We start from the raw sequence: 15,706 nt of genomic DNA on the forward strand, positions 1-15,706 counted from the left end.
CTTTCTCTACTTTCTCTACTTTCTCTACTTTCTCTACTTTCTCTACTTTCTCTACTTTCTCTACTTTCTCTACTTTCTCTACTTTCTCTACTTTCTCTACTTTCTTTACTTTCTCTACTTTTCTTATATATTTTTCTGTGTGGACCGACAACTTCGTTAAATTATAGCTGGAGTGGCTGATAATATATTGGGGACACCTCAACAGAAGATCATTCGTTTGGGTTAATGTTACCAAGGGGAAAAAAAAAAGCTGAATGTTTAAATAATACTGATAATAATAATTAATTAATTAATAATGTCAAACGTGATAAGACAATGTGAATATCTACGTCTCAAATGATAGTAGTCTGCATGCGTGGGTATTAGTAAGAATACAGAAGCTCAATATGAACATCGTACAATTTCCGTGGAGACTCATGCAAGGCCGGAAGCCGGGAGAACGCCGATGGCACGTTAAAAAAAGTCCCGGGAGAAACAGCAGCGAGCCGGACCGGCAACAAGAATGGTACGTTTAGTAATGCAAAGGAAAAAAAAAAAAAAAACGAGGGGAATCTGATGCTGCTACCACTGCCGGCAGCACTGTCGGGGTACAGTAACTCACGAAATAGGCAAATTTGTCTTTCTTTCCTGTTTGGGAGCCGCCCAATGCGCCCAGCACAGCACGCATGTGACTGCGTGTGCGACTGCGTGTGCCTGGCGCATCTCCAACATGCCAAACTTACACTCCATTGCCTTATCTTGGCCCAATTGCACTACTCTGCTTTGCGCATAGTAAGCCGAGCGAATACGCGCCCCGTCGCACTTACTTGCCTCTACGATTTATAGGCCAACTACTGCTGCTGCTAGTAGTAGCACGTAGTCATAGCACCGGGGAAGATGGGCCCCACGTGGGGATATTTCGTTACACGTCCGATCCGCCTGGACCAACTAAAACGTAAGACAAATGGGCTTCTCGTGCATGCGTTGCCATGGTCAGGTGCACCGCTTGAAAGGCAAGGGGAATGCAAGAGATTGATCAATTGGCTACAGAGGGGGCCGAGGTCGGGGAGGAGGAGATACGCAAGATGGATATCGATTGCAATCTGATATATGGATCTTGATGATTAGTGCCTTCTAGTGTATAAGAACGAGTAAATCTGCTGCTTCTAGATGATCACAGGAACGCGTTTAAGGCAAGCCACGACGGCGCAGAATCAATTAGCCGAAGGCGATAGAATCACGATTAGGTCCCCTGCCCGACTTGGCCATCTCGTCGTGCAATTGCTTATAAAAAAGCTTCATTGATCCAATAACGTAAAAAAGGCAGATCCGCCCCAGCCACTAAAGGCGTACCGGCTCTAGAACCGGCTCCCCCGATTCCGGCTCGGTACCGGTCCACGAGCAGCAGCAAACAGCGGCAACAGCGCCCTTTAGTGGACGCCGCACCGCCATCAGGGCCCCCCGTCCAAGGCCGTCATAGAGCTCTAGCGCCCCTGAGCTCCTCATATTAGCACGTCTTCCCCCGCATTGCATTACGCGCCCCGCAGATAAGCCGCCGCCATCCGTTGATATAAAGCACGAGGCCGCAGCTGGACGGTGAGACTGTTGACGACACTGTTATTCTTTTTCTCGTCGCTTTTGCCTTCCTCGTGTGACGTCCTGTGAGGGGAAAGCGCGTCAAGCATCTCCAATCTCCCCAATTAGGTAATAGAAGAGAGAAAAGGAGGGAAGCCAGCAGCGCTGCAAGCCGACGCTACGCAGTTACGATATATAACAGAAACTCACAAAAGTCCCAGCCACGACATCATAGCACTTTGCGTATAACACATAAATACGGCCGTCAAGATGCCTGCCCTCCGTGCTGCCCAGGCATTGCGCCCTGCCATCCGATCCCTCCACGCTTCCTCCTTCAACTCTGCCCGCTGCTTCTCCAGCGCATCCATCAGAATGGCGTCCAAGAAGGCTTTCATCCAGGGCGAGCCCGACGCTCCTGTGCTGGCGGCGAGCATCCCTGGACCCCAGAGTGCCAAGAGGATTGCCGAGCTGAGCGAAGTCTTTGATACCCGAAGCATCAACATGATGACCGACTTCACCAAGAGCATTGGCAACTACATTGCTGATCCCGATGGCAACTACCTGCTCGACGTGTAAGTGCACCAATTGAAAGCAGAAAACAATATTAGACGGCCCCTCGTTGCTAATATGATATCATTGGTTTTGTATAGCTACGCCCAGATTGCCTCCATCCCCGTTGGCTACAACAACCCCGCCCTGGCCAAGGCCGCATCCACTCCCGAGATGGTCAATGCCATCATCAACCGACCTGCGCTGGGCAACTTCCCCTCCCACGACTACGCTGAGATCCTCAAGACCGGTATCCTCAAGGTCGCGCCCAAGGGCCTCAACAATGTCTTCACTGCCATGGCCGGGTCTGATGCTAACGAGACCGCCTTCAAGGCCGCCTTCATCTACCGACGACAGCTCGAGCGTGGTGGCCCCGATGTTGAGTTCACCCAGGAGGAGCTCGACTCCGCCATGAATAACCAGTCTCCCGGCTCTTCTTCACTCTCCATCCTGTCCTTCAAGACTGCTTTCCACGGCCGTCTGTTTGGCACTCTCTCCACCACCCGCTCCAAGCCAATCCACAAGGTCGACATCCCCGCCTTCGACTGGCCCCAGGCCACCTTCCCCATTCTCAAGTACCCTCTCGACCAGCACGCCGAGGAGAACGCCAAGATCGAGCAGGCCAGCCTCGACGAGGTCGAGAAGCTGATCAAGACCTGGCACATTCCCCCCGCCGCCGTCATTGTCGAGCCCATCCAGAGCGAGGGCGGTGACAACCATGCCTCCCCCAACTTCTTCCGCGGTCTGCGCGAGCTGACCAAGAAGCACAATGTTCTCCTTATTGTCGATGAGGTTCAGACTGGTGTCGGCGCCACTGGCAAGTTCTGGGCCCACGACCACTGGAACCTGCAGGATCCCCCGGACATTGTCACCTTCTCCAAGAAGGCCCAGGCCGCCGGTTTCTACTACGGTAACCCAGCCCTGCGGCCCAACAAGCCCTACCGCCAGTTCAACACCTGGATGGGTGACCCTGTCCGAGCTCTGCTCTTCCGTGCCATCATTGGCGAGATTGAGCGCCTCGACCTCGTCAACCACACCGCCAAGGTCGGCAACTACCTCTACTCCAAGCTTGAGGGCCTGCAGAAGAAGTACCCCGAGCACTTCAAGGACCTCCGTGGTAAGGGCCAGGGCACCTTCATCGCCTTTGACAACCCCAAGCGCGACCAATTCCTCGCCAAGGCCAAGGAGTTTGGCATCAACATTGGTGGCAGTGGCGCCAGCGCCGTCCGTCTGCGTCCTATGCTGACTTTCCAGGAGCACCACGCTGATATCCTGGTTGATGCTCTGGAGAAGATTGTTAAGGCTTTGTAAAGATAGTTACAAAAGTAAAAAGCAACAAGGGAAAAAAGGGAAAAATATTAAAAAGAATAATTATGAAAATGAGATAATTTAGCGATTTGATTTAAATTACATAACCTTGAATATATAAAAAATTCATAAAAAAAGATGGCATTCTCCTATAGGCTACTGCTCAGATGGTTTTAACTAAGAAACGAAGCGTAATTGGTTGTTCTTTTCAAAGATAGTGTCGCCTAGAGAGACGGAGTCTATCTAAGTTACAGTATGAGACTTGCATCATGTAGATTTACGATAAGCACTCGCGAGCATTAAAATTAGATTATGCTAGAAAACTTATGGCTGAGAATACAACACTGCATTCATGCTTGGCAATTCTCAATCCGTTGCTAATAGTACTTGGGTACCTAGATATAATAGCAGCGTAGGTGCAAATCACACCACTCCATACCAACATCACCAGGCTAACATCACTACCCCAATATCCCAATATCCCATTGGTCCCTGTTTGCAATATCGGAATCGGTATCAGATATATTACCGCCACCTATTTTTAGCATCCAATCCAACTACGTTTGACGTTAATTTGTACTCGGCGCATAGTACCTACTTAATAGAGGCGGTATGACGAATCACGACCTGACCCCCTTGCTTGTGTTGCTGCACCAATGAAACCCCATGTCATAAGAAAAGGTGTGGCTTGTTTTGTTTTCCGTGCAATCATAGCGCGGGGATGTTTCGTCATCCCTGAGAAGAGGCTCGAAATGTCCTATTGGTCGCCACATAGCATACACTTGCATTTAGATATAGGTTCCAAGGTGGTATATCAAGTTTTAGAGATAGTGAATCTGGGTATCAAGTATAGCACTCCGCTATAAACCCAGTGCTATACCCTTGTCTGCCCCAGAAAACGCATCTATAAAAAAAGACAGCTATCTAAGCCAAATGCCTGCCTACCAGTACTAATCGTACAACCCCTAGATTCCCTTATACCAGATGCCTAAAAACGAGTCAAATCGTTGATTTCCATGTGGTATACAAATGGAGGCTACCTATGAAAAAAATGGATGAGGTGCCGTTCAACAGCAGCTCAATCTATCTACCCGTGCGATGCAAAAAGGAAATAAAGGCGGAAGAGAAGAAGAAAATGGAAGAGGAAAAAGAAGCGGGAAGATGATGCCACCCTACTTCGGGACCATGTCATTCATGATTACCTAGCTCGTTTCGTTTCTCAAACCTAGATTCATCACGTTCATTCAATCCATGCACATAGATGCTTCCAAATATCAAAAGGCCGACCCCGCAGATAATGTAGTAACAAAACGCCAGTATGCTCCAAATCACCTCCGCACAGAACGTAAAGGAAAGTCAAAGGGAAGAAAAAATGAAAAGAGAAAAAAAGGGGGAAACGTGAAGAACATAACAAATACATGAAATGGGGTAATGGGAAAAGTTGGAAGGGTATAATGTAGTGATACTACCAAGAAAGAAACATGAAATGTAGAAGCAAACACAAACAAAAGTGCCCCTTTAACCTAGCCATTTGGGGCTTTTGACAGAAATCCTGAAAGAAGACAATGCTAAACTGTGGCTAGTTCTGTTATTTAGGCTTTGATTTGAGACGGTGCTGCAGATGTTACAGGCATGAGGGAGGGATGATGCCGTGGCTCCGGTTCAAGTGGCATTGGGCGAGGCGATTGCATTGGTCCCATCTCGCGTATATTCTCACGCGCATTTGTGGAATTTGGCTCGCTCGACTCTCGCTATCGCTATCAATCAGACCGGCGTACAGGTGCTTGCTATTTTTGGCTACTTACCGGTCGTTTCTCGTGATCCACCGACGCAGGAGGTGTGGTAACAGAAGGAGGAGGCGGCGGGGTGGAAACTGAAACTGCACCTGCGCTCGTCTTTCTCTTCTTTTTACTCGGGGGAGAGTCGAGCAGTAGTGGGACGTGCGCTGGAGGTGGCGGCTGAGAGCTTCGAGTATCAGCTTGGCGTTGAATAGCCGGGAGAATAGGCCGAGGTGTGTTGGAGCCTGGAATAGACTGAGGAGGTCTGGGGGCGATGTTGGCAAGACGAGGAGGCACAGCCGTGTTTCTGTCCACTCGTGAAGGACGTCCTCTCTTTCTAGGAGCAGGGGCACTTGGAGCTTCGTAGGGTGGTACTCGTCTATCCTCAGCACCATCGGCTGGCGGCCACGAAGGCATGTTGACGGGCGACATTGGCATAGCCCCAGGGGTTTGGCCACCAGGACTTGTTCTCGGCGCAATCTGTCTTGGATGATTCATACCGCTGTTGGCCAGATGGTCGTTTTGAGACATTGCAGATCTATGGTTTGGGGCTGTCGGTGACCGGTTCGTGACTTGCATGCACTGTTCCAGATTACGACCTAGAGATTAAGTTAGAAAATGAATGCACTAGTAAAAAGAAGCAGAATTAGAATTGCAGCATCATTTGATTCACCGTACCTGGCGGGATTTGCATAATCATCCAGTTGGGGTCAGACACATTTGACTCAACAAATCGTATCAACATCTCGACATCAACTGAACTGCATTTGATCATCTCCGCGAGAACAAATCGCTGGGTGACAGTGCATTAGTAAAACCAACTTTGATTCTTGTAACTGTACGATAGAAATAGGAACTTGTAAAACATACCTTTTCGTCCAAGCTGAAAGCAGCCATGGCTTATGAGAGGAGGGGTTGTCGAAAAAAGCGTGTGGTGAATGTCAAAGAAGTAAAGAGCAAAGGAGAATAGAACGTGGTGCCAGCCCTCGCACAAACATTGACGCCGCAAATAGAAGAGGATTTAAAACTACCGGCAAGAGAAATAAAAGTAGATGAAAACTGAAGAGATGACCCGCGAAGCAGCACGGACGGGGGAGTTATCAAAAACCGCAGCGTTGCGAGGTAGAGAGCGAGGGAGTATCGTAGTACGGCTCTGGTCGAGATAACCTGATGGTGGTGGTTGTGCAGCCACTCCTCCACAAGACCCCTCTCAAGCAGGCAGATGTTGCAGAGCCAGTAATAATGGAAAAAGCAGGCCAGAGACTAGTCGAGAAACAAGTTCCGTCCAAAATGGCATGCCCTGCAGGCGGGCGTTGCTCCCCGGCACCAGTGGTGGAGGGACTGACTGGATCCTCTGTCAATGTGGTCTTGAGCCCACTATCGTGAATAACAAGAATGCACGACACCGGCCGGCTGGCGCGCGGCGTTTCCCACGGGCCTCGTGGCTAATACGAGCGGGCTCTTACGGGTCTCGAAGAGAAACAAAAACAAATAGAAATGAGAGGCGCCGCTTGTGCAGCGTCGATCCGCGACATGCAGTAGCACGCTTGTTGCAGGCAATGAAGCGAGCAGATGCAAAGAAAGACCAGAACGGTGCAGATTGCCGGGATGGATAAATAAGGGCTGGTCTGTCCTGTCCTTACTTGGAGGGAGATGTCCAGTCGAAAACCCCGGCGCTGGGATTGTGCGATTTATGACCCGAGGCGAGCTCGGAACCGTTGCAGTCGTGAGAGAAGCGGAAAAGAGCAAGATGAAGAGACGCTGGAAGAGAAAGAGACGAAGGAGGGAAGAGACGGCGGAGGGGGGGCGTTGAAAAAGAGAGAAAGGACGGGAATTAGACAGAAATCCGGAGCCTTGGAAGTCGTAGGACTCTTTTCCTCGTTTCTCTTGTCAGAGCAGAGCAGAAGGTTGCCACGGTGGGCTGGGGGAAGCCACCACTGGGGGATACCGATGGCAAGGCACAGGCAGCCCTATCTGGATCTGGATACGAGTATCCTACAGTATATTCTCTCTATCTCTGTCGTCTTCTCTCGCCGCGTCTCCTCGGCTACTAGTCAGTTGGCGGGCCTGTTCGCGGCTGCGGTGCTGTTGAGAGAGCTGAGCAGCAGGGGAGCCGATGTGAGTGGCCAAAGAGAGCCCGCGAGGCAGTTTGTTATCGACAGACATCCAACAAGCCGTGCTGCGCCGCACGTCTACGCTATGCGCGCTCTGTATAGCCCGCAAGTCGGTAGCAGCACTAACTGGTCTCCACGACGGTCTGCTAGTACCAAGACGTGCAAGCAAGGGATGTATGCAAGTATGTCGTTCCGGCCTCCAGACGCTTTACCAAGACTGAATGATCGTTGCCCGCTGGATCTGGATTCAAAAGAAAAAAAAAAATATTGCCCGCCAGACCACCCCCCCTGGCCGGTCTTAGTGGTATCGACCACGGATGGAGCATGGAGTATTATGGATGTACTCGAGGTTCTCCGTACTCGCAGTATTGGCCCTGTTTCCTAACCAGAACTACAGCTGCTCGCTGGTACAACCTGCGCACATGATATTAGGTATGACGGCACCCTGCAGTGGCGATTTGACAGAACGATCCAGAGGCCGCCGCACGCTAATGTATGGAGGGCCGTCCGCAACCTGGCGGAGGGCGTTGTGAGTGGCGTGTCTGGCTGGTCCAGTTGAGTCCAGAGATGGCAATTCTGCGACTAGCTTGCCTGCTGAGGTCTGTCAGGTCTGCCGGGGAGCTGCAGCAAATCGTTAGATGGATGGGGAGCCGCGTCGCCGTTGCTGCTTCCGGACCGTCTCCTAGGCCAGAAAGGCTTACTTTGAGCGTACCGTTGTCTCGCATAGACGGAGAGGGAGGGGGGTTGATCCTTGAAGGTGGAGTGGGAGGGCCCCAGACAAGGACTAATAGCTGATGCTATTCCGTACCGAGCGGCGCCTGTACAGCTGTGTCGAGCATGGAGTAGTGGCCTATGCTTGTACATGCTTGCACATGCTTGCACAGGCCTGCATTTGCATGTATATACGGCCGCAAAAGAGAAGAGAGCAAAAATAGAGAGAATCGCGGTTATCCATGATTTTCCTCTCTCTTCTCAACATTCAAAGCAGGGCCTTTTTCGACTTTGTCCTCGATGGAACGCTCCGTTTAGTGAGACGGCCGTACCCAGCGAACATGGATGCGCCTTAGCCATGCGGACGGGCGCCTGTTTAGCCGGAGCGGGCCTTGCGGTGGCACGGGTACCAGAACGACAGGGAGGCCACGGCGCGATAGCGCCCTGGCCTCGAGGTACTTGTGATATTGGCGAGAAAAATAAGAGCACGAGGTACTTTGCAGACTGCCTTGGAGCTGCCCAGCTCGCTCTGTCTCTCAAAATGGGTCCAGCAGCAAAACACCACCAACACCAGCAGCTTCAACAGTACAGCGTCAACATCAGCGGCAGCAACAAGACGACGACACGACAAGATCCATAGCCGCAGCCGCAATCGCACCGCATCTCGCGATCGCCATGCCCCAACACCATCGTCATCGCCAGCCATCTCATCCCAGCCGTGGTACCTCGCAAGTCACTGCCTGGTCGGCAGCATGACCAAGGTTTCATTCGTCGTCCGCACGCAGGCGGTTAGGCGGGTCCTCTCGCAGATACGTCGTCCAAGGCGGCCTTTGTATGGCCCGTCGTACCAGGGCATGGCAACTTCGGTGAAAGTCGTGGCTTTGGAGCTCTCCCTCGCCCTGGCTCTGCCAAACCGTGCAGTCTGAGGCAGAGGACTCGACCTGTGGTCCGCCCTCATCCCCTTTGATCCCTCCACCATCCATCTCCCCTCGTACTGTACGGTACTGCTTGCCTCACCTCCCCTCCACCAACCGGCGGCGCAACCCTCAGGTCACCCAGGAATTAATATAGCTGTGCGCGAACCACCTTTGCCAGTACCGCCAACTACCGAGGAGGCCCTTGGATGTCCTGCTGGTACTGTAGATGGATCCTAGCAGGGCTCGGGTCTGGACGAGGCCACGGCGCCATCCGATTTGCTGCGCGCTACCACGCCTAGGCGATGCGACACACAGCCGACGCTCCAGACGCCGTCAAGCATCATCGTCGAATGGGTGTGGCCATACCTGACGTGCAGCTGCATCGCGGCGGACCTGGTTGCGCTCAATCGGCCAATCCCACGCCGGCCATCGGCCGCCTGACTGTCTTGCTTTGATTCCCGTCCCTCAGCACCAGAAGCGGCAAGCTCGCTTTTTTTTTTCTCTCATTGTCGTCTTGGCCCTCGTGTCATCCGTCGTCCTGTTCTGCTTGGGGCCGCGCTCGTTTCCTGCCTGTCTGACCCATCCTGACTGCTGAGCAAAGGTGGGGGTGGCCGCTCAAGTGGCCGCATCGCACCAGATATGCATCACGGTGGCCATTCGCTCCATGAATCTTGTGCTTGCACGATAGTACATGCTGCAAAGCAAGGCTCCGGAAAGAGGTTTTGAGTTAGTAAAAACGACGTCTGTTGCGCGCGTGATGCAGCACGGCATCGAGCTGACTGCTATTCGCCCATTGGCCCACTGGTTCTGCAACTGCTGAAGAGCAGATTGGATGGCCACAAGACCACTGGGCGGCCGCGCACCAATCATGCCGCGCTCTGCGCTCTTGTCAGATGCCTCTGCCGCAGCGCAATCCACACAAGGTTCGTCACAAGTGACTGGTGAGTATGGCTGGCTGCACAAATAAAAAAAAGGATATTCTGGACGGTGGCGGCCCCCGTCCCGTTAGCCGCGATTCAGACGAACCATGAAGCGAGATGAAGCATCGCGACCTCACCTCGGGCGATTGCTTCACTTTTTTTTTTCTGCCACCGCTCGTTCGACGACACAAGTCTACTTGGACTAAATCATCGGATCCTGCCTCTTATATAGGCTCGCTATTTCAACATGAACCGGTTCCTTATTGCGGCCAATACCTCATGCATAATGAGCTGGCACCCACCAGACCCACTCATGTACAACACATCATAAAAAAATTCTCTGCGTAAAGGCGGTAGACACTTGAACAGTGATGCTTCCCTACCTGGCCTTGGAAGACTGCTTCGGTTTTCCTTTTTCCCGGCATGGGCTCCCCTTGGTTGATGAATCGTGTCGATCTTCCAATCGCATCTTTTCGAATTCAACATGGTCGTACCACTTTCAATGCCTGCCTTTCTGTTACGTCGCCACGTGGCCGCAGCAACAAACGCTTGCATGGCCAAACCTGGGGTTGAACCTCTACATGTAATTCGCTGGCAGCAAACCGCTTTCGTTTACCGGCCAGCTTCGCGCTGAATTCTTTTGTTCTCTGCCTTTTCCCAACTTGCATATCAGCCGGAACGCTAAGGAATATTTCCCACGCGCTTCTGAGTCTGTTGGGTTCCTCTGAGAGACGGCAACTCCGGTGTTGACCACTTTTGGGGTAAGCACCCTTTAAAGTGGCGGTCAAGATGCGACTTTTCGAGTATACTGTCATAGACTTCTAGATGGTGACCCACGATTAGTAGCCTTGATATGTGCAGGACTATTCATTGAATTGCATCCCACTCAGGTGGCACGAAAATAGCGGAATCTGGGCAACAAGGCATGCGGGCTGGAGGCGGACAGCCCGGTGTAAGTGAATCAGATGGGCTGTATTTGTTTGCCTGAGACACTCTCGGTGGTTGAGCAGTAAGGCTGAGGCCCAGTCTCGCCAACTGCTACCTCAAGCAAGGCTAATACTGCAACTTCTTCGCTTGCGGCCAGCTGTGCTGTGTTGTGCTGTGCTTCTGACGACATCCAAGCTTGCCAACTCATCTTGGTTCCCCCCTTGCGAGGGCGCTAAACGGCTTTCACGGCTGGCGCCAAATGTCTGAGCCCGAGATGCTGCCATTGGTCCATGCACTGTACGTCACAGCTTGGCTCAATCTGTTTTGCAGCTGAGCGAACCTTTTCTAGAATTTCCCTTGCAGCATGCTGAATTCAATTAGAGCCTACTTGTACGCGAGTGCATTTTATTTGGGAAGACCTGCGTCTCGATATAAACACCATGATTGTTGCAAGTGTGCTCCGTATAATATCCGTAATCTTAAAGCTGGGCTGCTACTTACACATTCATCAGCGAGAAATGCATCTGTCTTTCTGTCGCCCTGCTCCTGTCCCTGGTTCACGACTCTCTTGCGTCTACTTATAATTCACTTCATACTCTCCATCTGCAACTCAATTCGCCATTACTCGTGATGGTTCAAGTAGCTACATGCATGGAATAGGCTACAAATGTCTCGGTGTCTGCACCAAACGAGTCAATGGAAAATAAAGACGATACATATACATGCACCTTCTTCATACCGACCCAACTGCACCAAAAAAAAGCGGAAGCTGAATCCCCTGGCGATTCTAAATTCGGCGCGCCGGGCCTAAGAAAATCCGCTGGCACCGCTACCGGTACCTCTAACTCCGACTGCTAGGGTCTGGACGGCCAGCTTAGTTAGAACGCCTCTCTGGCTTGAGGTGAGAGGTGCAAACCCGACTTCGAAAGCTTCTGCTTTGTTTTCATTCCAGCCTGCCAGCCCTCGACTGCCGATGCGAATCTTGAAGCAGCCGGTCCTTTAATGCATTCGCTTCTTCGCCACCCTCGCGTTTCTGCCCAATCTCTCCTAATTCGCTTTCCGTACGCGGCTCCCTGCCCTGCGCGTATCTTCTAAGGGAAAAGAAAAAAAAAAAAGACAGCTGCCACCGCGACGCCCTTCTAAACAACCTCTCACCCTTGGATTAGGCTTATTTTTCTTGCCTTGGCAGAAGAGTAACGCTGCATCCCTCGCCTCCTCGCTCCCGCACTGCTGTCAAATGGAGGATGAAGAGAACACAACGAGCAGAATGGAGAAGGTGAAGCTCGAGGACGCCGTCGAGAATGGCGCGCACTCAGAATCTGCCGCGAGAGGCTCTACCTCAACCCCAAAGCTTCGGAATAGCGAAGCCCCCTCACCAGGCTCCATGGACGGCACAAAATCGCAGAGCGAAAGCGTCGGCACCCCCAGCTCGACCACCAGGCCTGCGCGGTTGTCGCGCAAGTCGTCACAGAAGCCGCCCGCTCGCGAGGTCCCGCTATATTCCCACCTCGCAAGCGTAACCGAGGAATCATGCGCAACTTTTCAGGTCATTCCTGACTGTCTCTATGGATCGAGGAACTTGGGCTCAACCGACAACGACTCCCTGGACTGCGACTGCAGAGAAGAATGGCGTATGTTAGGCTCCTTCTGCCCCCCTCTTTCCCTTTCTCCCAGCCCGAATCCCCTTCCTTTTCGTCCTCGTCTTCTAGATCGTAGGGTGTCTTGTTATTGTTTCCATTGTTTTGCTGACAACGAGCAGGGGATGGCGAAAATTTTGCTTGTGGCGAGGAGTCGGACTGCATCAACCGTGCGACCAAGATGGAGTGTAGCGCTAATGCAGGAAACTGTGGCGGCGGTTGCCAGAACAGGCGCTTTCAGCGCAAGCAGTATGCAGACGTGACGGTAATCAAGACCGAGAAGAAAGGCTTTGGCCTTCGTACCAATGCGATTCTGGAGGCCAATGATTTTATCTATGAGTATATTGGAGAGGTCATCAACGAGCCGACATTTCGGCGGCGGATGCTTCAGTATGACGAGGAGGGCATCAAGCACTTTTATTTCATGTCGCTCAACAAAAACGAGTTCGTAGACGCCACGAAAAAGGGAAACCTGGGCCGATTTTGCAACCATTCGTGCAATCCCAATTGTTTTGTGGACAAATGGGTCGTCGGCGACAAACTTCGCATGGGAATCTTTGCTCTACGCAAGATCCAGGCGGGCGAAGAGCTTGTATTCAATTACAATGTCGATCGCTACGGCGCGGAGCCTCAGCCCTGTTATTGCGGAGAAGCGAACTGCGTCGGCTTCATTGGAGGAAAAACGCAGACGGAGCGCGCCACCAAACTGCCTACTGCCACCGTCGAGGCTCTTGGTATCGACGGCACTGATGGCTGGGATACCCATGTTCCCAAGAAGCCCCGGAAGAAGCGTCCCGATGAGGATGACGAGGAGTATGTCAACAGCATTCAGCCTCGAAGCTTGGACGATGATGATGCTCGTAAGGTCATGGCTACCTTGATGCAGTGCAAGGAGAAATGGATTGCTGTCAAGCTGCTTGAGCGAATTCAACGCTGTGACGAAGAGCGCGTCATTCATTCCGTGATGCGCATGCACGCGTATCAAATCCTCAAAACAACTCTCAACACATTCATCGATGACCGCAACGTGGTCTTACAGATTTTGGCCATCTTGGACAAATTCCCGAGATTAACAAGGAACAAGATTCAAGATTCCAATATTGAAGCGACAATCCAAACCCTATCTCAATCCGAGCATGAAGATGTCTCTTCTCAGTCCAAGAAACTGCTTGACGAGTGGAGTAAACTCGAGGTCGCCTACCGTATACGAAGGCGCAAGGTCGATCCTAATGCACCGACACAAAACATCTTTGAAGAGCGAAGAGGGCAAGCGCGGGAAGAGGAGGCGGCAGCAGCAGTGGGCTCTCAGTCAACCCCAAAGACTGCCTCCCCACGACCCATTGATGCCCCCAAGGGACCGCGAAGCAATGTGCCGCAAAGGAATAACTCATTCTTCAACAATGGCCATCGTCAACGTAGACCGTTTCACAATGCCTTACCAGTGGGCTGGTTTACCGCCAAAGATGCGAACGGTAACACGTATTTTTACAACAAGCAGGGCAAGTCAACTTGGGAGCGGCCAACGCAGCCAGCCGCGGAACAGACACCAAAAGCCCCATCCAAGGCCATTCAAGAACAGCTTCTTATTCAAAGCATTATCGACAAGGTAACTAAAGAGGGGACGCCTAAGCAGCCAGCTTCACAGACTCCGGCACCAGTCGAAGCCTCTCCAAAGGAGCCCAGGAAGGATAAGTGGCGGTCTCTGCCGGTCGAGAAGCAAATGAAAGTCTATGAACACACAGTAAGTCATACCATCCTCCTGGTGCCTTAGTATAGCTCTTATTCGTAGCTTTTCCTCTCTGCCGGAGCCAAGGCTGACAAAATGGTGTATAGGTATATCCTCCTGTCAAGCACGTATTAGATAAATTTCGACATAAGCTTCCCAAGGAAGAACTGAAGAGGCTCGGAAAGGATGTCGCAAGGAAGTTGGTTGCATCTGATTACAAGAATAACCGCGTCAATGACCCTGCTGCGCCTCTCACCGAAAAGCAGGAGCGAAACATCAAGAAGTACGTCAAGGACTTTTTGGATCGTGCAGTTGCCAAGTATGAAGCACACCATAGAAAGAGGACATCTGAAAACACGAAGAAGAGCGCGGGTAGTGAGCAGGCCACTAATGGGAAGCCGGCCTCTGCAGACCAGCCTGGTGAAAGCCCAGACTCTTCTCTCGAGCGAGAAGCCACTGCAGAGGATATTGTTCTTAGTGATATGGAAGAGGAGTCGCCTGATGGCGCTGCTGACCGTAAACGGAAGCGAGATGCTGAGGTCACTGTGGCCTCTGTAGACTCGCCACTAGATGGACCTGAGATGAAGAGATTGAAAGAGGATGACCTAGATGGGGCCACTCCCCCTCCTCCGCCGCCGCCTCCTCCAGAGAACCCTGGTGCAGCTCGCACTGAGGAGGCGCAGGCTTTGCTTGAGCAAGAAGAGGCTTTAGTACGAGAGAATGAGGAAGCGCAGAGGCTTGACGAAGAAGAGCAAGCACGGAAGAAGGCTGTGGCCCGGCCCAATGCAGATGGCCCAGCCGGACAACAGACGTCCATGGACGAACATGGCAATGCTCTACAAAAAGAGCTGTTAAGCCATTAATTTGCCTTTGGCATTGCTTTTGGCATCCAACTTCAGATGAGGTATCAGCATAATTCAAGCTATCCTGGATTGCACATATTACACATTAATGCACATTTCATTTGCTATTATTTTTCGACGGGGAGTTTTAGGGGTCACGATAGAAATCTGCATTGTATTATACCTACGGTTCTTCTTTTTTTATCCGTTTATTTTTCTTTTTATCTCCAATTTTGGGGATTGCCGCCCCTTTTTTATTCGTTATTTAATCTTTCATGTACTCCCCCTGGCAGTGGGGAGCGGGAGAAGGTGGAACATGCCGCTGTTTAATCCGCGGTTCCGCCTTGCTATCTCATTTTATCATTTTGATATCATCTCCTTTTTTACATCATTAGGGAGTAGCCAAAATGGAGATGTTTGTTATTTCTTTGCCATTTTTTTGGAGGAGGATGTGAGATGACATTGGAGTTTTTTTGGGTTTGGATTTTTGGGAAATCTGAGGAAAAGAGGAATATTATATCAATGGATTTTCTTCATCTTCATCATCTTCATCATCTTTTTTTCTTTTAAACAAATATCAAGGCGTCGTCGCCATACGAGAAAAAAAAAAACAAAAGAACAATTTGCTCACTATTTCGGCGGAGTTTTTTTTTTTTTTCACTATGCGTAAAATATGGGATATGGTGTTTTCTGCATATGCCACACATAATTGGCTCAAGGCGG

The 15,706-nt window shown here is 51.2% G+C and overlaps 5 protein-coding genes across 5 annotated transcripts; 4 read left to right on the forward strand and 1 right to left on the reverse strand.

Annotated features, from left to right (window-relative positions):
• Positions 1-1,926: 1,926 nt before the first annotated feature.
• Positions 1,927-3,414, forward strand: GGI43DRAFT_422555 (aminotransferase class-III-domain-containing protein; the record flags this gene model as incomplete). Its single annotated transcript, XM_083208125.1, has 2 exons — positions 1,927-2,126; positions 2,205-3,414. The coding sequence occupies 2 exons, from the start codon at positions 1,927-1,929 to the stop codon at positions 3,412-3,414; spliced, it is 1,410 nt and encodes a 469-aa protein (XP_083061422.1).
• Positions 3,415-4,917: 1,503 nt separating this feature from the next.
• Positions 4,918-6,464, reverse strand: GGI43DRAFT_366281 (uncharacterized protein). Its single transcript, XM_083202465.1, has 4 exons — positions 6,060-6,464; positions 5,868-5,982; positions 5,217-5,788; positions 4,918-5,162 (listed from the first exon to the last, which is right to left on the reverse strand). The coding sequence occupies exons 1-4, from the start codon at positions 6,084-6,086 to the stop codon at positions 5,004-5,006; spliced, it is 873 nt and encodes a 290-aa protein (XP_083061423.1). The 5' UTR covers positions 6,087-6,464; the 3' UTR covers positions 4,918-5,003.
• GGI43DRAFT_366286 (uncharacterized protein) lies at positions 6,423-7,927 on the forward strand. Its single transcript, XM_083202466.1, has one exon. It carries the CDS (start codon positions 6,843-6,845, stop codon positions 7,686-7,688), a length of 846 nt encoding a protein of 281 aa, XP_083061424.1. The 5' UTR covers positions 6,423-6,842; the 3' UTR covers positions 7,689-7,927.
• On the forward strand, positions 7,927-8,700 carry GGI43DRAFT_366258 (uncharacterized protein). Its single transcript, XM_083202464.1, has one exon. It carries the CDS (start codon positions 8,166-8,168, stop codon positions 8,652-8,654), a length of 489 nt encoding a protein of 162 aa, XP_083061425.1. The 5' UTR covers positions 7,927-8,165; the 3' UTR covers positions 8,655-8,700.
• Positions 8,701-11,712: 3,012 nt separating this feature from the next.
• Positions 11,713-15,489, forward strand: GGI43DRAFT_366452 (uncharacterized protein). The gene is made up of 3 exons (XM_083202467.1): positions 11,713-12,409; positions 12,538-14,156; positions 14,249-15,489. The coding sequence occupies exons 1-3, from the start codon at positions 12,016-12,018 to the stop codon at positions 15,002-15,004; spliced, it is 2,769 nt and encodes a 922-aa protein (XP_083061426.1). The 5' UTR covers positions 11,713-12,015; the 3' UTR covers positions 15,005-15,489.
• The last annotated feature ends 217 nt before the right edge of the window (positions 15,490-15,706 follow it).

The sequence above is a fragment of the Trichoderma evansii genome (assembly GCF_050947405.1).
Source record: "Trichoderma evansii strain SZMC 28006 chromosome Unknown GGI43scaffold_8, whole genome shotgun sequence".
In the NCBI taxonomy this organism is placed as follows: Eukaryota; Fungi; Ascomycota; class Sordariomycetes; order Hypocreales; family Hypocreaceae; genus Trichoderma; species Trichoderma evansii.